The sequence below is a fragment of the Dasypus novemcinctus genome, chromosome 4 (assembly GCF_030445035.2).
Source record: "Dasypus novemcinctus isolate mDasNov1 chromosome 4, mDasNov1.1.hap2, whole genome shotgun sequence".
NCBI lineage: Eukaryota > Metazoa > Chordata > Mammalia > Cingulata > Dasypodidae > Dasypus > Dasypus novemcinctus.
The window spans coordinates 118891916-118912916 of NC_080676.1; the positions used below are offsets into that span (position 1 = coordinate 118891916).

At 32.4% G+C, this 21001-nt stretch overlaps 1 protein-coding gene across 15 annotated transcripts in view; it reads right to left on the bottom strand.

Moving 5' to 3' along the window:
- CADM2 (cell adhesion molecule 2) overlaps nt 1-21001 on the bottom strand; it is a 1196245-nt gene that overhangs the window by 157772 nt on the left and 1017472 nt on the right. For all 15 annotated transcript variants that reach the window (XM_058296056.1, XM_058296060.1, XM_058296063.1 and 12 more), the window contains 2 exons: nt 12621-12773; nt 10704-10841 (listed from right to left, as the gene is read on the bottom strand). In XM_058296056.1, the coding sequence (XP_058152039.1) occupies nt 10704-10841; nt 12621-12773 (291 nt within the window). The remainder of the gene's footprint in view (nt 1-10703; nt 10842-12620; nt 12774-21001) is intronic.

A 21001-nucleotide genomic window follows, 5' to 3' on the forward strand; every position in this document is an offset into this window, starting at 1 on the left:
ATGAAGCCAATGAACCAGTGAACTTTTGATACCTAGGGAATAACCTTTATATAATAAATTGGTTTCCTCCTGCTCTTGCCACTTTGAAATGGTGAGGTAAATCCTTACAATAACCTCTTTGAGGGTAGCTTGAGTGATACATAGTGCCATTTACCAAAGGTTTACACATGAGAAGTCAACTTTCACATGTAATTTCTCCTATGAAAAAAGTTTATATTCTTAGCTCTACTTTTCCTTAGGCTGATTCAAAAAGGTTACACCATCAGATTGAAAAATGTGAAAAACGTTTAACTTACTCTATGCCTGATGCCTCAGGTTGGGCAATAGGTTGTTTTAATTAGTGCGTCCTTTCTTTTAAGCAACATTGAAAATGATGCTTTTTTTTTTTGCCAACTACAAAAAAATGATAAAAGGTAGCAGAAAAAAATTTTTAAGTCTATCCATTAAGGTAAATACTATAAGAAAATAAAAATATCTACTCATTTCAGCAAACTGAGCAGCAGGAAATTGTAACTCCTTTGAAACATCTATGATGGTGCAATTTTCTAGTGGTCAAGCAATTTATTTCAGGAGTCCTGCAGCATTCAAAAAAATAAAACAATAAATGTGCCTCTTGTCTACCTATTGTGAAAGAGAATAATTTCAATCAGCAAAACATCCATGTTCAGAAATTAGCTTTCTGAATATATTAGACTTTCCCTGTACCCCCATAGATTGTTGATTATTTTTCAACAAATTATAATGTTTTCTTAGTCATATATCATTTTTAAATTCCAATTACTCATTTGGAAATTCACAAGGTTCAGTATAATTCATGTATATATAAAATGAAGGAAAATTGAAATTTTAATTTTGCTTCTTTCATTTTACTATTTTTTTCTTTTTCTTTTCTACTCAATTTCATCCTTCTTATTTATCTTTTCCTTCTTTTCTTTTCATACACTCTTAACTTTTATAATTCTGCATGATTTTCATATTAACCTCAAGAATAGTGCCTAGAATATGATAGATGCTTATTAAGTATATTTTGAACTAATTAAATAAACTGCCATATTCAGTCAGGTAAGAAATTTTTATTTTCCTATTAGTAAATAAACCCCTCCCTGTCAATACATGTCTGCAATTTGGGGCAGGCTATATTTAAACAGAAACAAAAATCTCAAATCAATTACGTAACTTTTAAGAAACTGGGGAAAAAAGATAAAACTAATCCTATAGAAAGCAGAAGGAAGTAGCTAATAAAAATTAGTGTGGAAACAAATGAAACAGAAAAAAAAATAGAGAAAAGCAATGGCAATCTTTGAAAAGATTTTAAAAAAAGATAAACCTTTTTTACTAGACTGACCATGAAAAAAGAGAAAATATTCAAATTACTAAAACAGCAAAGAATGATGGCACATTAAAACTCTTTTATTAATATAAAGGATTATGATTAAAACTATGAGCAACTGTATGATAACAAATTAGATAACTGATGAAACTGACAAAATCCTAGAAAGACAAGACTACTGAAACTGTCACAAGGAGGATAAATTGCTCATGAACAATCTGAAAATGAAATTAAGGAAGCAATCCAATTTATAGTATCATATAATGGAATAAAATAATTAGAAAATATTTTTAAAAGAAGAAAACTCTAAAACATTATTTAAAAAATTAAAGAATAGTTAAATAAATGGAAAGACATCCTATGTTCATACATTGGAAAAATTATCATTAAATTGGAAATTTCCCACAAATAGATCTACAGATTCAGGAAAATCCCATCAAAACCCCAGCTAGCTTCTTTGCAAAACTTGATAAGTTGATTCTAAAATTCATATGGAAATTCAAGGGACCCTCAGTAGAAAAAGCACAATAAAGAATAATGTTGAAAGTCCAATTCCTGATTTCAAAACTTACTACCAACTAAACTAATAATGATAGTGAGCAACTCACATAAGGATAAACACAAAGATCAAAAGAACAGAACTGAGAGTCCAATAATACACCAATATAGTTTATGATTAATAGATTTTTGGCAAGGTTTCACAAAAACAACAAGGAATCAAAATCTCAACAAATGGTGCTGGGACAAATGGTTATCATCATGCAGAGGAATGACATTTGACCTCTATTTCACACTTTATACAAACATTAACCACATTTAGGTTAACTCAGAAACCTAAATGTAAGAACTGAAATTATTATATCCTTAGAAGAAAATATGAAAGTAAATCTTCACAACCTTTGATTAGACAAAAGCCTCAATGCACAAGCAGCAAAAGGAAACTTAGATAAATTACACTTTAACAAACTAAAATTATTTTGCTTCAAAGGATATCATCAAGAAAATGAAAATAAAACCCAGAGAATAGAAGAAAATATTTGCAAATCACATATATTATAATGGAGTTATGTCTACATTATAAAGAATTCTTACAACGTAATATAAAAAGACAATCCAATTATAAAAATGGTTGCAAATATGAAAGACATTTTCCTTCCCCCCAAAATATGCACACGGCCAATAGCACATGAAATGATACTCACATCATCAGGGGAATGCAAATCAAACCCAAAGTGAGGCACCATTTCATACCCACTGGGATGGTTATCATCAAAAATAACGAAAATAAGAATTGTTGGGGAGCTTGTAGAAAAATTGGAACATTCATAAACAGCTGGTTGAAAAACAAAGTGGTGCAGTCATTCTGGAAAACAATCTTTCAGTCCCCCAAAAAGAAAAAAAAAAAACAAGTTACCATATACACCTGCAATAACTTTCTTAAATATATAGCAAAAAGAAATGAAAACATAGTTCTAAACAATAAAAGTATATAAATATTCATAGACCCATTATTCATTATAACCAAAAGGTGGAAAAACCCAAATGTCTATCAATTGATGAATGGATAAAACATGGTTCATCAATATAATAGAATATTAGTCAATGATACAGAATTAAATATTTTTATATACGGTACAACATGGATGAAACGTGAATAAGTTGTATTAAATGAAAGAAGCCAGTCACAATAGACTATACATAGCATAATTTCATTTACACAAAATGTCAGAATAGGCAAAATTTAAAAGATAGAAGGTAGATTAGTAGTTGTCTAAAGTTTGCGGGGTTAGGGTCAATTGGGTTATGGCTGCAAATAGGTATGAGGTTTCATTTGGAGATGAGGAAAGTGTTCTACAATTGACTGTTGTAATGGTTACACAAATTTCTGAATATACTTAAATCCACTGAAGTGTACTTTTTAAATTGGAGAATTGGGAGGTACATCAATTATATCGCAAAAAAGATGTCCTATTGAAAAAAATAAAAATTGCTAAACCCATGTCTGGTTTAATTCAGGAAATATACAAATAAAGATCACCTTAAATGCTTATTGATTGAAAAAAAAAAAAAGGGAAAATAAGACTGGCCACTCTCTTGAGGACAACGCCATGTAATGATTACTTTCAAACATCAGAAAGTATTTAGTATTCAAGCTAATAAGTAAAATAATAGACAAAGAATATACTTGATCATGAAGTTCATGAAACTATTGAAGCAATAACTTTTATTGCTAAAAGAATTAAAAGATTTTTAACAAATCAATTTTATGGATACATATTAGTAAAGCATAAATCCATCCAAAGTGTTCAATCAGTGGTATTTGGTATAATCACACAGTTGTGCATTAATCACTTAAATTTTTAGAGCAATTTCATTATTCTAATAATAATAATAATAAAAACCTCACCAACTCTCAATCTCTTTCTGCTTCGCCTGCTTTTTATAAATGCTATTCTGTTTCTGTCTCTCTAATTTATTTGTTTTATATTTTGTAAAAACAGTTTTATATATGCAAGATCACCCAAACTGTTTTTAAATGAGGTTTCACTATGTTACATAGTCCTGTTACATTTTTTAGCTTTCCTTCCAGTAATATATAGGGCCTTAGACTAACCCCATCAAATACTTAAAGGATCAGTTTTTAAAAGTTTTGTTTCATATATTTTGTAAAATTATTCCTGGATCCAAAGATGGTCATTAGCCAAAGTTAAGGGGAGCCTTCACCCTTGACATCCCACAACAATCATGAAAAAGTGGATTTCCATGAGAAATCTGAACTAAAGAACAGGAAGGAGAGCTTTCTTAGCACATTTAATAGTAGTAGCCATATAGAAATCTTTGGCCATAACTTGTCTCCACAGTTGAGAGCACAAAATCCTAGCAAATCTGAATATTTATGTTATTTAAACCTCATTATTGCTCATAGGCTGATGAGTCCTGTACAATTGAGGTACATACTTGCCTTATCCCTTAAAATATAAACATTGATGATTAGTAAAAAACCTTTTGTTGATTAACAAAATTTACATTAATGTATCTCAGTGTTCCTATGCTGGAATTTTCCTCCCCCTTCCCACAATGTATAATGAATTATAACATCACTGAAATTCCTGTGGCTATATAAAAAAAATTTCTAAACTTCAAAACTTGCAGAATTATCAATCTGAAAAATTCTGTCAAAGTAAATATGAATACATTTCACTTTCATTTCTGGCCATCCTCTTATCTTTATTACACCATTTTAAAAACAAAGAAGCAAAAAAGACGAAATTGAAGCATACCCCCATTGAAATAAAAGTATTATTTCTCTTAAGTTCTAAAACAAAGACTTCTGCTTCCAGTTTAGATAGAACAGTCCTGGATTTGCCTCTCCCCTGAAAACATTTTTGAGATATGGGATATCATATCAACAACAGTGATCCCTGAGATGGAAAACAAATGAAGTGATCCCTACAGTTTTGCCTGCTGTCATAACTATCAGCATCTTACCTTGGCTAAGCCACTTGCCTCAGAACTGAATTTTGGCCTGGTTAACAAGCAGTTTTTGAGCCCTGGGGCAAAAACACCCTGAGTCCAAACCAGCATTTGTGGCCACCATCCATATACCTCATCCACAGCTGGTCTCAAATAATAAAGCTAAACATCCCCACTGCTTTTGAACCCCAGTCTCTTAGCCTTTTCAGGCACATTTGCTTTAAACCAATCCTTGACTCCTGAAGGAAATCTACTAACCTCCTCTCCTGGACCATAATAAGACCCAATCCCATGGGTTCCTCTTGCTCTGCTTGTGTGTTCCCCACATGCTGAATCAGCCACTGGAGCCAATTACACTTCCCATCAGCCCTATATTAGATCACTTAATTCTGAAACTCTACTAAGCATTAACTTTAGATTCTATATGATTACTCAATGTCAATATTCTAAAGAACATAATGTTATTTATTTTTGAATAAATTTCTCCTAATGACTTTATTATTTCTAATGGGGTCAAACTCATTCAAGTCACTCAGTTATCTAATGTGTATGACTAAGACTCTTGTTTTTGCTACATCTCTTAGTATGATTCACCAGGTTCACCTGATATTTGTTTCCTCTCTCAAATCCATCCCTTTAAAAAAATTCTATTTCTATCTATTAGTTATGAAATTTAAAAGCTCATGAATACTCTTTTGGCCTTTGGTCTCCTCAAACTCAAATTCTGGGTCTTGGAATCGGCTTATTCAGTTCCAATTTTTGCCACATGTATGACCAAGAACAGGTCGTTCTGTCTCTCTAGATCTTAGTTTCCTATTATTACTACTTAACAAATTACCACAAATTAAGTGGCCTAATGAAAAACAAATGTATTAACTCATAGTTTCTCATGGGTTAGAGTTCAGGCATGACTTAACTGAAACTCTGCTCAGCTGAAATAAAGGTGCTGACTGGAGATGTTATTCTTAACTAAGGTTCAAGGTCCAAACTCACTGGTTGTTGGCAGAATTCATTTAATTTGGCTATATAACTGAAGTTCCTAATTTCTCCCTAGCTGTCAGACAGAAATCTCTTTCACATCCTATAGATCACTCACATGCCTTTGCCACATACCCCTATTAACAGTTTACAACATGGCTGTTTGTTTTCTTCCAGTCTAGGAAAAGAATGTCTCTCTGACTCGTAGCATTTTTGTAAACATCTTACCTTATTCCTGGACCACCCAGGAAAATATTCCTTTGATTAACTAAAAAGGGAGCATAATTTATCTGCAAAATCCCATTTGTCATATAAGGCAACATATTCAAAGGAATGACATCACATCATATTCACAATCTCTCCTATGTTCAAGGGGAAGGAAGTATACAAGTGTTTGTGTCATTAAAGGTTAATATAGAATTTTGCCTAACACAATAATTTAAAACTGGTTAGCTATATAAGAAAAATCTCAAAATTTTATGAAAGCAAATTTTCAACTAAATTTCTAAACTTATACATCAAATGAAAAGTCTATATAAATGTTCAGGTTTCTGACAGATTTAAGAAAGCTGTGACTATCTCTTTCCAACAATAAACGGCAAATATCCAGACTTCATTGCTAATAGAAGATTAAACACTGGGATGGAATCACCTAAAGCTTTGGATGTAGAGCTGCTCGGAGGTACAAATACGATTTCTGAATCAGAAGATTCAGGGGGGAAAACACTGAGTTAGATTAAAATTATGATTGATTAATTTTCCTGTTTAAAACTATAGAAAGAAAGTTTCACTATTGCCTATGGAATAAACTCCAACTCCTATAATCTATAAAATAAAAGATCTATGATCTGGTCCCTTCCTTCCAACTTCTTTCTAATTCCCATCTCACATACAAAATTTCCACATTAATTCTAAAAATCACATGTTTTTACATCTCTTTATAGATACATGAAATTCATTTTTTCCAGTTGCCCACAGCCCATTTGATGAGTTCTTTCTCATTTTTTAAGATTCATTTACTCTTGTAATAGATATTTACTGAGTGTCTACATTCTGCCATGAACTGCTAACCCTTCACCTCTCTCATGAAATAGTTGCTGATCTCTGCTTTCTGTTTCAAAAGAGTAGCCAGCTCAAAAATTTAGTGTACAGTAACTATTAATGATATGTGTATATATTCTGATCCCCAATTGCACTGTTCATGCCTTGAAGGAATGTCTCTATTATTTTTTTCTATTTCTGGAACTAATCCAGTATTTGGTTCAATTACTCAATCATGGTTTCCTGAAAATAATAATAATAATAATATAATAAAATATATTGAGTGACTTCTTGCATGGTAAAGCATTTGATGTATAACACTCTATATATTGGCTCAAGTGGAATTCTTGTAACAGCAATTTAAGATAATCATTATAATCCTCATTTTGGAGCTGAGAAAACTGAAGCTCAGAGATAAGTATCTATATAATTACTGATTTTCCCAAACTTTATCTTCTACAGATTAGTGTGGCCTCTAAGCAGCAGTATCAGGACTACCAGAGAACTTGTTAAAAATGCACTTCTCAGGTTCCACCCAAGACCTACTCAGTCTGGAAATCTGGGTCAGGGTCCTTTAATCTGAGATTTAATAAGCCCTGTAGGTGAAAATGTTGCATGATAAAGTTTGAGACCCACTGCTCTATAATCTAACTTGGAAATAACCTAGCCAAGAAAATGTGGTGAAATACTTTCAAATAACTTTCACGCAGGAACTTGTAAATCACATTCATATGTTAGTGATTGAGAAAGGCAAAGATTTGCATAGAAAAACAACTCATCCTAAAAATAGAAGTTAATTTGAAGGTCTATGCACCAAAAATACAGAGTCTGGAAGTTAATCCAATGGTGAGCTTGTCAATGCTTAGTTAAAATACATAGAAAATAACTTTTCCTTTGATTGTAGTAACTGCTTGGGAATTTGTGGCATGTCATGTGTTCCACTCTATAGGAGAATACTCTTCATAATTCTCATTTTTCCAAAGATATCTTAAACATTCACAGGTCAAATATCTTATTTTTCTTCATTTGGATCTTCACTTATGCACAATTTCTTATCGAAGTGAATTGAAATATTTAGTTTAGCTTATTCTTTCTCTTTGTTTACCACAATGGATTTTATTTTCAAAATGTGTCAAGTGATAATAGGAAGTCAAATTTTGATCTCTGAAAAGACAACATAGTGCGAGATAAGTTTGAAGCACTCCTTTCATTGATCAGTGTTGAGGAATTTTAGGGTGAAATTTCACATGGCATGTCCAGAGGACAGCAATATTAATCAATGTGCACTCTGTACAGTGTTCTGCAGTGTTCATATTTGCCTATACCCTTATAAAACATAAAGCTTGCATCACTCAGGAGTTTTACCACCTGGATGAGAAGACTGACAATGTAAACACGCAGAAGAAGAATTATAAACAAATGAAAAGCTATGTACATGAAGTGTAGGGAATTAAAAAATGCCCTTTTTAATTCTTTTGTTAAAGATACATAGATCACAGAAAATGTTACATTAAAAAATATAAGAGGTTCTCATATACCCTACACCCCACCCCACTCCTCCCACATCAATCACCTCTTTCATCATTATGACACATTCATTGCATCTGGTGAATACATTTTGGAGCACTGCTGTACCACATGGATTATAGTTTACATTGTAGTTTACACTCTCCCCCACTACATTCAGTGGGTTATGGCAGGATTAAGTGGGCATGGAATGAAAAGAATAGATCAAAGGAGACTTCCCTGTCTGATAAAGCACAGAATCACATGTTGATTCTAAATGTATTTTTATCTTGATTTATGTTGTAATCTTGATTCAGATGATTGCAAAGTAAGGTGGTTTCCAAGATCATACTTTTTACGCTTTTACTTATTTAAAAAACCACCCTCTCTTAATGTATGATTAAATAATGTTTGGCATTTGGAACATAGTAGAATGTGACAAAATTATGTGCTTTTATAAAAATCTGAATATATGATGGCTTTCTCAAGAAGCTACAATATTAAAAACAATCAATATTAATAAAGTACATAATATGTTAAATTCCACGACCTCCCTGAGGATACAAGAGAGGCAAATCTTAGATACATAATTTCCTAAGAAACTGAGACCAAACTAAATAGCCAACTGAATCAGTAATTATGTCATCATTAAATAAGGGTGGCACAAAGTTAATGTGACAGTTAGTTGAAGAAGAATATTTAAGGTAAAAAGAGAATTCTAGCATAAACCAAGACCTGCAGACAAAAGGATATGTTTAATGTGCAAAAATTTGCTGCCAGGAGAATTTTTATATACCATAGAAAGGGGATTTTAAATTTGTCTACAAGTGAGGGCTTTCCATCAGATGTGTTTAAGCAGAAAAAGTAACCAAATCACATTCTTGTAGTAAGCCAACTGGGGGAGCAGTGTGAAAGTGAGTCAAATAGGAGAGAACTAACTAAATCCAGATATGTTTAAACACGTATATTGTAGGAGTAGAATTAGAATGAATATTTTTGAGCCCTGGCAGATTACAAGGAACAGGTTACGTAGTAATCTTAAAGATTAATTTAGCAAGATGTCTAATTTTTGTCTTGGGTTTATATTTCCTCAAATTTCTCCAGTAAAATACATTTATATGAAGTGTTAAGAAAAATGTAGTGATTAGAGTTAAATTATAAAAAGGCACTATTTGGGAAAATATAGAAAGTAATTAAGATAGATCATAGATTACAGAGATGATAGATAGATAGATAGATAGATAGATAGATAGATAGATAGATAGATAGATAAATGGAAAAAACAGAAGGTTTATAAACCTATGATTTCTCAATAATATAGGCAGTCCTATCTGCTGGGCTCACATGTCCATTACTAAGAATTATTATTAATCTGATATAAGGTGTTAGATTTAAAAGTTAAAATAATAAGAATGATTTGCATTAAATTATCTCATAAAAGGCTATGATGAGAATAATACATACCACAAGGTACATGGGAAAAACTGCTTTAACAATCATCATAAACAGTTCTTACACTTGGATTTTAATGTGCTTGAGACATCAGGTACAAAAAAAGCACTATTGCCTTTACTAGTCATCTCCCCTATATATTTCTTTTCACAGAAAAAAAGAGTATGTGTGTTTGTTCAAATTTAGGTAAATGACGAAACATCAGAACTATGTTTATATTAAATCATTGTACATTTTTACTAAGACAAGTAAAATATTTAACTCTCTGTGAGACCTAATAGCAATCAGGTTAATTGACTGTTGGCCAGTTTAACTATCCAAACTTTGTAATCTCAAATATGAAAAAGTCAAAGAATTAAGGATTCATGAAATTTCTGTCTATATTCTAAATACTGTATCTGATTTCTTAAATAATATCTAACATGTACATAGTGTTTACTATAGCCAGATACAACTCAATAAATTTTTCCCATGTTAACTCATTCATTCCTCCAACTATCCCAGGAGTATATACTACTTTAGACCAGGGTTTTTTAACTGTGTTTGTTCCATGGACCCCTTTGCCAGTCAGGTGAAAACCGTGGACCACTTACTAAGTGCACAATATTCTCTGTGTTATTTAATAATTATATCATATCCCCACCACCACATCCCCGTAAGAATAATGTTTTTGAGTTTCAATTCAAGCTCATGGACCCCTTGTTATAGGACCATTTTATAGAAGAGGATAATGAGGCACACAGATGTTATATAACTATAACTTGTAAAATTACCTAATTTAAGAAATGTGTGGACCTGGTTCAAATTGCACTTAATCAGAAAGTGATAGTGCAGTTGAAAAATAAAATAAAATTATTTTTACTATACCTCGTGCCAATTTTAGCACATCAACTTTGATTGGGGACCATTTCCCATTTTTTACCTTTAATCTCTTTGTCATTTTTGAACCATCTTATATCAGCTGCAGGTTTACTACCAGATGTTTTACAAGTCAGTTGCATCAAGTCTCCCTCCATAACTGGTGATGAAAATCCACTAATTTGAGGCTTCTCAGGAACACCTGAAAATTAAACGAATGAATGAAATGACCACCAAACCTCAGGTTGATTCATTTTTGTGACAATTACTTTCACAAACTAAGCTAAACTGGGTGGTTTACTGAATTCAATCCTCTCTGTACTTTGTCAAGAAAATGCCTTTGGGAAACATTTATCAATAATTGCAAATTTACCGACTTTATTGTTTCTCCCAAAGTAGAGGATGTCTCTTGGTGCTTCTTATATAAGTTATGCAGTTGTTGTTTTGTGGAATATTCTATGTATTTTTTAATGCTAACCACATGACTCCTTTTTTTCCATCTAAATCATCCGATAAAAAAAGAGATGGTTAAAATGTAGGGATATTGTATGAGTAATATAAATAATACCATAAAATATATTTCCTAGGCTATGATATTTTGCTGTCATGGTGGAGGTTTATTAAGTTTTCTTCTAAAAGTATTCAATAATAAATCCAGACAGAAAGCTTCTTTATTGCACAATGAAATTCATTTGAAAAGACTGTATAAGAATACTGGCAAGCACCATGATGAGAAATGCAACTTTAAAAAACAACGACAACAAATATAAATGAAAGAGCAATATACTTTGATTAGTGGGCTTGGCATTTTTGTGTATTTTCTCTTCACTTTGATATTATTTTTTTTCTATGTAAAATCACCATTTAATAAGCTGAATTCAGGCACTAATCTATTCTCCGGACCTCAAGGTGGCTTTTACAAAACAATATGTTAACCTTAGGCAGTTATTATCCTGAAATACTGCCCTTAATAGCAGACTTGTGGAGAGTTAAAAAAATATTCCCTGTTGGGCTTGCAAGAAATATATTTCATATCCTATGCACAAAACCAATTCCCTAGCTGGATTAACTTTATTATTCCCATCCAAAACAACAGCATACATTAGTTCTTTTAAACACAACTTTCTGCCTTAATCTATCCAAAAAGTCAAGCAAACTAGGGGCAAAAAAAAAAAAAAATTAAATTCCTCTAACTTGTTCAGGACACAGGTGTGTTTCAATAAAGTGCAGGAATTTCAGCTGATTGGGCCACTTACATCTGTGGAATCACAGAGAGCTCAGAGGTGCAACATTATTTCCTCAGAATCTCCATGAATGTATTGCTTTTCTGCGTCACTTTAACCTTTGGGAAAATGGTCCAATATTTAGAGAATAAAAGTACAAAGAAAGCTACAAGCTGCAGGGACATGTGGCATTATGTACTGCATTTAGTAATCTAGAAAATACAAAGCTAAAAGGAAGAAAGCATATGGAAATGTCAGGGTTATTTAAATGCCCTAAAATACATAAGGGGGTCATATCTGAAAGTCACAAGTTTTTAGGTAAGACCCCATCAGGTGACTGATATGATAAAATGGAGGAGCACAGTAGGGACACAAGTTGAATTAATTATGCTCAATATTTAGCCCTTTTATAAAACTATTACAATATATACAATTCATGGATGATTTGATATAAAGAAATATAGATGGTCAATCAGGAAACCTGGTATCTGTTGCTGGCTGAGAAACAAAATGTCTATGTGGCTTCAAACAATCATACAAATAATTGTACCTCCTTTGTACATTTATAAAATGAGAAAAGTGAATTTCTCAAATGGCTTTTGTTATAATGTAGCAGGATGGGGATTGCAATATGTCTATCAAAAGAATCCTCAAAATATATTTTCTATTAAATCACAGAGCTGTAGCTGTATGCAGTTCTCTAGTTTTTAAATTTTTATTTTTTACTTTATTACATATCATTAGTAACTCGTACTTACCCAGAACAGTTAGATAGGCCTTGGAAGTCTTGACAGGCATGGTAAATAAAGAACAGGTGTACTGGCCTTCATCAGAGAGAGACACATCACTGACGCTAATACTCAATTCATGCCAGGAAGCGCGAACCAGCTCAATCCTATTGTCCCTTAAAGCTGGAAAGAGAAAATATTGAAAATGTGAATGACAAAATTTTAAAATATCAGTACTGTATAAACTACATATTTTAATGCAATATAATAAACATTTTCTTTGGCCATACATGTAAATCTTATTTCCTGACAAAGTTTAAATGATTTTAATATGTTGAAGTATTTTATCAGATTAAAACAAACAAACAAAAAACCAAAGTAGAATCTGGTGCTCCTTAATGTTCTCAGAAAGAATAGGCTAATTAAATGATTTCATCTAGTACAATACTTTACATAAGATAGATGCTAATGGTGATAAAAAATGACTTTCCCAAAAAAGACTTTTATGAAACACTAATGCCAAGAAAAATTATAAACGAAATTGGTTCACTTCATGGACAGCTAAGTCTGAGGAAACCCCTCCTCCTGCATGCTTTCTTAGAGACAAACAGTGAATATTAGCATATCAAAAGCTCTCTTTAGTAGAGACACCTGTTTAACTTTATTTAAACCAGAGCTGATATTCAGCTGAGAGGCACCTGTAAGGTACCTGATGTCTAAATTTGCTCTAATTGGTTGGTGCCTTTGCCATACTGCATGTGAACTATTTTTTTAATATAGTATTTGGTTCAAACCACTTATCCTATCACAGAACTCTTGTTTTCACAGAAGCTCTCTTAGCATCTTGCTGAATTATGTTCCTCTACATTTATTTTGGGAATAATCTATAAAAAAGTTTAAATATCAACCTGTACTTCCACTAAGTCCAACTATAAACTCCTGGAATTAAGTACTCCGAGAGAGCTGAGAGGTGGAAAGAGAATGGAAGATGGGTTAAGGACACCAAGATTTGAGGAAAATAATGCAGCAGGATGTCTTACCCATTCCCTGTACAGCACACCTTCCATCTAATAGTGGAGTACAAATTTAACAAAACTTGACAGCCCAGATTAAAAGGGAGACCTACTAGCAACAAGAGAAATCAAGTGGGAATTGCACTGACAATAGGCAGTCTCTTTCCTCACCAAGCCTGAGTCAACAACACTTCCCCCAAAACAGGGGTTCTTAACCAGGGGCCCACAGATTCCCAAAGATTTCGGGGGGTCCATGAGCTTCAGTTGAGAAAAATCAGCTTAGTATCTTTCTTTTCTCTGACCTCTAACTGAAATCTAGTATTTCCTTCACTTATGAATGTATGCAATAATAAATTACAGTAGTATTCATTCACCTGAGTGGCAAAGGGGTCCATGGAACAAAAGCGTTTAAGAACCCCTGCCCTAGAGACACAGAGTCATCAGGCAGCACCGACCAGAGAGGAACTCATAGTAGCAAGCACAGGGCCCAGGAAGTGATCTTCTTCCCACACACAACAGAACCCCATATGCACCTAAAGCCATTAGGTGACCTGGCCAGGTAGAGCCCATCAGCCCTCTTAGATGGATCCAGCAACACCAGATAAATCAAGCTGACCAACAGTTTACCACCAAAGCTCTGAAAAATTAAATTATCTTTGGAAACAGAACCACACAATGTAGGCCAGAATCCGTGTGCTAAACCTAAACAAGGTGACTTCCTCCTAGAGTAGAAGATTTAAATTTGATCCAGGAAAAAAAAATTGATCCAGAGCCCCTAACATAATAGTAACATAATAGTCAACATGTCTAGGACACATTTTGTTTTTTTAAAGAATTGTGCCTTATTCCCCAAACAGGAAAACCACAGTTTGCCTGAGGAAAGACCAACAGACAAAGACACAAAGCTGAATCAGGCGTTAGAATTATTTGACAAGCATTTTAAAGCAGCTGTTATAGAAATACTTTAACACACAATTGCTATAATCTTGAAACAAATAAAAAAATACAGATATGTGTATTGTAATACCTAAGGCAACCACTAAGAAAATTATACAAAGTGATACTGAAAACCACCATACATATATCAAGATGGAATCCATTTATATCACTTCCTTAAAATGGCAAAATTATAAAGATGAAAAACAGATTAGTGAATGCCAGGGCTTAGGGACAGCAGAGGTTGGAGGGGAGCAGTATTTATATGGGTTTGGTTATAAAAGGGAAGCACGAGGGATTCTTGTGTTAATGGAAATATTTTGTATCCTATGTGTGATGGATACACAAGCCAACACATGTTATAAAGCTGCATGGAACTAAACACACACAAAAATACATGTAAAACTAGTGAAACTAGAATAAGATTGGTGAATTATATCAATGCCAATTTCCTTGCTGTGACACTATAGTATAATTTTGCAAGATGTTAACTGGGTGAAATTTGCATGAAATTACTTTGTATTATTTTTTACAGCTTCATATGAGTCTATAATAAAATCTCAAATGAAAACCTCATTATACACATTGACCAAAGCTGGGGGGGTGGGGGGGGGGGTGGGAGTGGAGTATATGGCAGGAATGGTTAGGATATGAAACCATAGAATTTATTTTGCACATTTGCCACAGAACAAGAAGAGGATCCCAACTGCTATATATTTTTAAATTTCCTGTGCCTTTATGTGCTTTCTGAGAGAAGCAGACAATTTTATAACATATGGGAAATCCTACATTTTTATAAATCTTTTAAAAAGTCACCCCCCATACATACTCAAATAACACATATTTTAATGATTCTAATTCAAATGCTACCATTCTTTGTTAACTCTAATTTCATAAGGATATATGTATTATGAAACTGATTTTTAATTAATAAGACAAGTCAGGTCTTATTGCCAGGTCTTACTATACATGTGCTAAAGACCCCATTAGGATATAGCACATTTTTTAAAGTTTCTATCTTATATTCTATTCTATAAAATATATATAACTTGTATAGTTTTCATAGGAAAACTATGGAACACAGTTTAGTAATTTCTCCGATAGACCTTCATGCTATATCAATCACTATTCAAAGTTATGATTTATAAAAAATTATGTATCACATTATTTCTGGGTTTTTACAAGAAAAAGAGGTGACCAAATGGAAGATCTCAAATCCCTCCCATGATATTGTGTGGGAACCTACCTCTGTGTTCAATTTCATTTCTTCTATACGGGTCCCACCAACAGAGAGAAAGAGCTTAGGAGTTCTCAGTGAATCCTGGCAAAAGGAATTTAACTCTCCTTTGGCTGAACTAGTTTGGGGAGGCTACATAATGACAATGAAGTCAAATTGACTTACTCAATACAGAGCAATATAAAACTTTTATATTTAACCATTCATGTGCAGTAATGCCAAAAGTACTGACTTTGGAATTTAAAAACCTGGCTCTAGGCAGTTGTATGAGGTTGTTTCTTATAGGCAATAATTCCTAACTCACGTCTATCTTTGAATTATGATAAGCACTGAATGAAATCAGGTAGCATATAAAATGCCTGAAATTATTCCACAATGATATTATTGAAATATTTTAGATTAGAGATCTTGATGAGAACCAAAATATCTTATTGTCTGAGGTCTCTCAATTCATTTTATCAAATCCTCTAAATTATTTCTTGGTATTAACAGCCTCAACTTACCAAAACCAGGCTCTGGAAGTAGAACACCTTATGTTTCATATAAGTTTTGCAATTGACTAAATAGATGATCCTGGAAAAAATCATTTAAATATTGTGATCCTCAGTCTCTTGAGTACTAGGTTGATATGATGAGAATTACTACATCAGAGTGAACGTGATGGACTTTAGAACTGAATTTTAGAACTGAAATATATGAGTATATAAGCAATACCCAAGCTATTAAACTACCGAAGTTAGTATAAGGATTATTTATTTTGTAAATTTCCTTAATAAATAGTATGTTTAAATAATAGGTCTGTCGAAGGAGATTTTCACTCAACTGAAGATTTTAAGCAAATCCTATACCCCCCATATTAATCTTTTCAAATTGAAAATACTTATGATGTCATCTGCTGTTCACTTTAACACAATTCAACTTTGTGAAAAATAAGGGAAAACCTTTAATAGTCCAAAGAGCAAAATACTATAATTCAACTGGGTTTCCTATGAGCAGGAACCTTGTCTCCTCATCTCAGCACTATAAGCCATTGCTATCTGCACAAGAGTTATTCAGTGAATGGCTATTGAATTGAAATTGAAAGCCAAGTTCTGCCTATAACATGATAAGAACAGAGTAAAAAGAAGTGAACTAGGAAGTCGTCTTCCATATCTCTCCACAGGATTCCCCATGAGAAGCTTAAAAATAAAAGATAGAAAGAAAAGTATCCTGTTTAGACACTGCAGAGCATAAATGGGCTAGAAACATCATGTTGTACAAGTTTATTACTGAGTGATACTTCATTAGAATATAATTAAAATACTGAATGAGTAATCTTTGAAGATAGATTCATTTTACCCTAAGGTTTCCAAACATATATACAAAAGAAAACTAATCAGAGACCATCCATATTATTTTACTCTTCTACATAATAAATCCCAAATGTATAGTGAAACTAAATAAAGAATTGTAACGTTATCATTTTAAGTGAAAGCAATCTTAAGAGAAAATTCTCTTGGGAACACAGAACATTAATTGTAAAATCTTAATCATAAATAGTCTCCTTTATAAAGATAAACCCAGACTCAAACATTTTGTTAGAAAAAAAAGATTTTAAAATATTACCCTAGGCATAATTGAAGGGAAGAAATGAGCCTGTGTAAGAGAATGAAATGGAATTGCTCACACATCATAGAGATTTAAAATGAGCTAATGGGTTAACCTGGCCACTATGAGGTCATGCCTCATCAGCCATTAGGTGCTTGCCACCTACTAGTGAGGTGATTTAATGCTTCAAAACTCTGAGCTCTGGAGGATTTAATCTGACCTGCAAATAAGAAGCACTGACCAGTAAGTAGACTCTATTAAGCAGTACTTAACTTTGGAGAAAATTAGTGTCCCAATATACCATTGGTTCTAAATGGTTCATCAATCATACAAATGTATATTTAGGAATTGTGCTGGTTTGGAAAAAAGCCCAAAGACAATTATTCAAAGAATTTTAGTTATATTTTATATAAATTTCTAACTGAAGTTGTCTGTGTAGTCAATAAATTTTATAATAACTAGTTTTAAAGCAAATTGTTTTAATAACAATACTATTTAAATTTATCTGGTATTATTAATTCAAGAGCCTGCCAGCAATTTGTGCATATTTGCATTAATAGTTTTCCTTTGTTAAGAGTAATATTATTTATAAAATTGATCACGTACTTAGTGCTAGAAACTTTTCAATTTTTTCCAGTGTCCAGCAAATAATGATTCATGCCGTAAGTTAAGATGTTTAAATAATGATAATAAAATATATTTCATTTATAAAAACTTTTAAAAGACTATTAAAATGCAGCAAATAACAACCTTATATTATTTTGCATTTTTTCTAGTCCATTCAATTGATCTAAAACGTACTCAAATTGGGATTATATGCTACGCATCTTTGCATTGTACACACAGCCTGGTAAGGGTCATGATACATATAGATACTCAACATTTATAGGAGTAAATTCAATATTTGAATTATTAATCTTTTGAACATAACATTTATTATGGTACATATTAACAGCATTTCAGAAAATTCTTATAAACTGAAATATTGTATTCTGAATCATTGTATAATTATAATTCACTTTATTTTTCAGACAAGAACAATATAAGGCAAAGCCCTAGATCAGGAACAGAAGGCATTTCATGTGTCATTTTGGCTACTTAAATACTTAGTGTTAATATAATTAATGTTCCACATTCCTTCCTTCCTATACCCATAAGACTTTAACGAAAACAATCATTGCATATACGTTTTAAAAATGCATCTAGTATCAACCAGAAAGTTCCCACTTCCCACTTTGTAAGGCAGTATCTACTTTCATGGGATTTGCAAATTTAAAGAACTATTAATATAAACCTGTTAGCTTTGTTCTAAGGCCATGTTGGGTCTACCCAGTCATTCCCATTTGATTCCTACTGTAAGCATAGATGCTTCAATTTTTTAAGCCAAGTTCTACTTACTGGGGAGATGTATGTAAAAACTGTTCATACAGCCTTTGATCAATATCACATTTTATTTTGCTGCCTGCTGCCTGGTAATAGACCCCTTCCTACAATTCTCTTTTACAAAGAGATAGAGACAAATACTCTGCTTTGTTTTCCAAATTCTTCTCTAAGAACAATGTTTGCCATGTCCTGAGCTAACTGCTTACTCTGTTCTGCCCATACTGATTTTTCTGGAACTGATTACTAACTACGTTAATTCATGCAATCTGTAGGTTCCTGTTCTATCAGTTGAAATCTCTATTATTCCCAATGATCAGAACCAAGAAAAGAAAATGAAGCTACACTGAGGTCAAATTCGGTTTGGAATATCAAAATGATTTGTCTGCTAATTAGATATGTATCCTATCAAAGTGAAAATGAAAAACATGTAGAAAACAACTTAACTCTTGCCAGTCCTTATAACTGGTGTATTGAAATACATACTTTCAAAGTATGCCTTTAAATATTGCAGAAGTATGAGAGAAAGAAGGAAATCTGGCAATTATTATTATTACAAAAGTGCAATTTTGTTGATTTTCCAATATGATTTTATTTAATATATTAAATTAGTGTTTGTTATTTATAATAGCAACATGGATTGTCAGAAATAAAAGAGTTAGAAGAAGAATAAAATATCAAGTCAGGGAAACCAGTTTTTTAAAAATATATATATATAGCCATACAACATAAAACAATCTAAATCAATCATCTGAAAAACTGGTAGAAACAACTATTGTTCTAGAACTGATAGTTGGTATACCAAGTTTCAGCCTGGACTAAATTTTTACTGAAACCATGGTATATTTAGTTTTAGAATGGGAATGCAAATAGAACCTAGGCAAACAAATCTGGGGATTGTGTCATTATTGGAAGGAAATTTTTCAGTTGTACAATTTCACATTTTAAGCCCTACTTTGCACGTATGAAAACAAAAGACTACTATCAGCCTTATACTTGTAATTTCTTATTATGAAATATGAGGAAAAACTATTACCATATCCATAATGTATTATGATTAATAAACTTGATTATGAAAATGTTTCTTAAATATGTTTGAGAAATGAATATGAACTTCTTGATATTTTCAATTCTCTATTGTCTTTGTTAAATTTGTCCTTCTTCCTCAAAGTATCCTCCGAAAGAACCCTCCTAAAGAAAACTCCTTTTATTAAATTCCTAAAGCCCTGAACATAGAATGCTTATGTAGCACACTCATATCCCCACTATCTCTTCTATAAGATAACATTTAAGCTATAATGTAATAGAAGGTCATTAAAGAGCAGAACCATGTTTACTTTCCTAGTCTATTTTCCCATCCTTCCTAAAAATGTGTCATAGTTTAGAAAAATAAGAACTTTTTTTCAATGAGGCAAGAAATTCATGCCGCTTTACCTAATGTTATAGGTTTCCCCTGCTTGTCCTCAGACTGTATTTATCTTTCTAGTTAATTCCATATCAACTCTTAATGAACCCTTCCATGATGTCCACTTCTAACTCCATTCATACTTTCATACTTTCTTCAGGGCCAGGAATATACAATGGAACTCAATGATCACTTAATCAGCCAATGAAAAATTAATGGTAAATAATGGTACATTATATGCAGATATGTACCTTATTCCTGCTATATGATAAATTCCTGGACTTGTACAACCATATATGAGACTGCCTCATACTGCCCACAGTAACTATTAATAGCATGGCACTCTGAATATAAGCCTGATTCTCTCTGTTGAATAAACGAGTGAATGAATAGCAGAAAATAAAAATGAATAAACAAAATGACAGATGCATCTGGCAAATCATCTCATGGAGTAAGAGAAGTAAGGAAAACATGCTCAAGACTAATTACATTTAGACATGACAGTGGCTTGAAAACTTTATGTCCTTATAGATTACTTGTACATCATAACTTCAGTTTGTAAGATTTGACTTAAAAGGATTTTTCTGCCTTTAGATTTTAGATTCCAAATCTGTAGACTAAATATTTTCATACTAATACATCTCGTTAGTAGAGACCAAATTTTTTTTAAAAGATGAATATTTTTACAACTCAAAACAAAGCCTAATTTTCTGGGATTCTTTAAAATTTTCTGACCTTTTAACATAATTATAATAACTTAAATGAAATTTTTAAAAATCTAAAAGACAGGTGTGCTGTCATTCTTGATAAGTGCCTTATCAAGTAAAGAGTAAATGACTCCTCAAATTGGTGG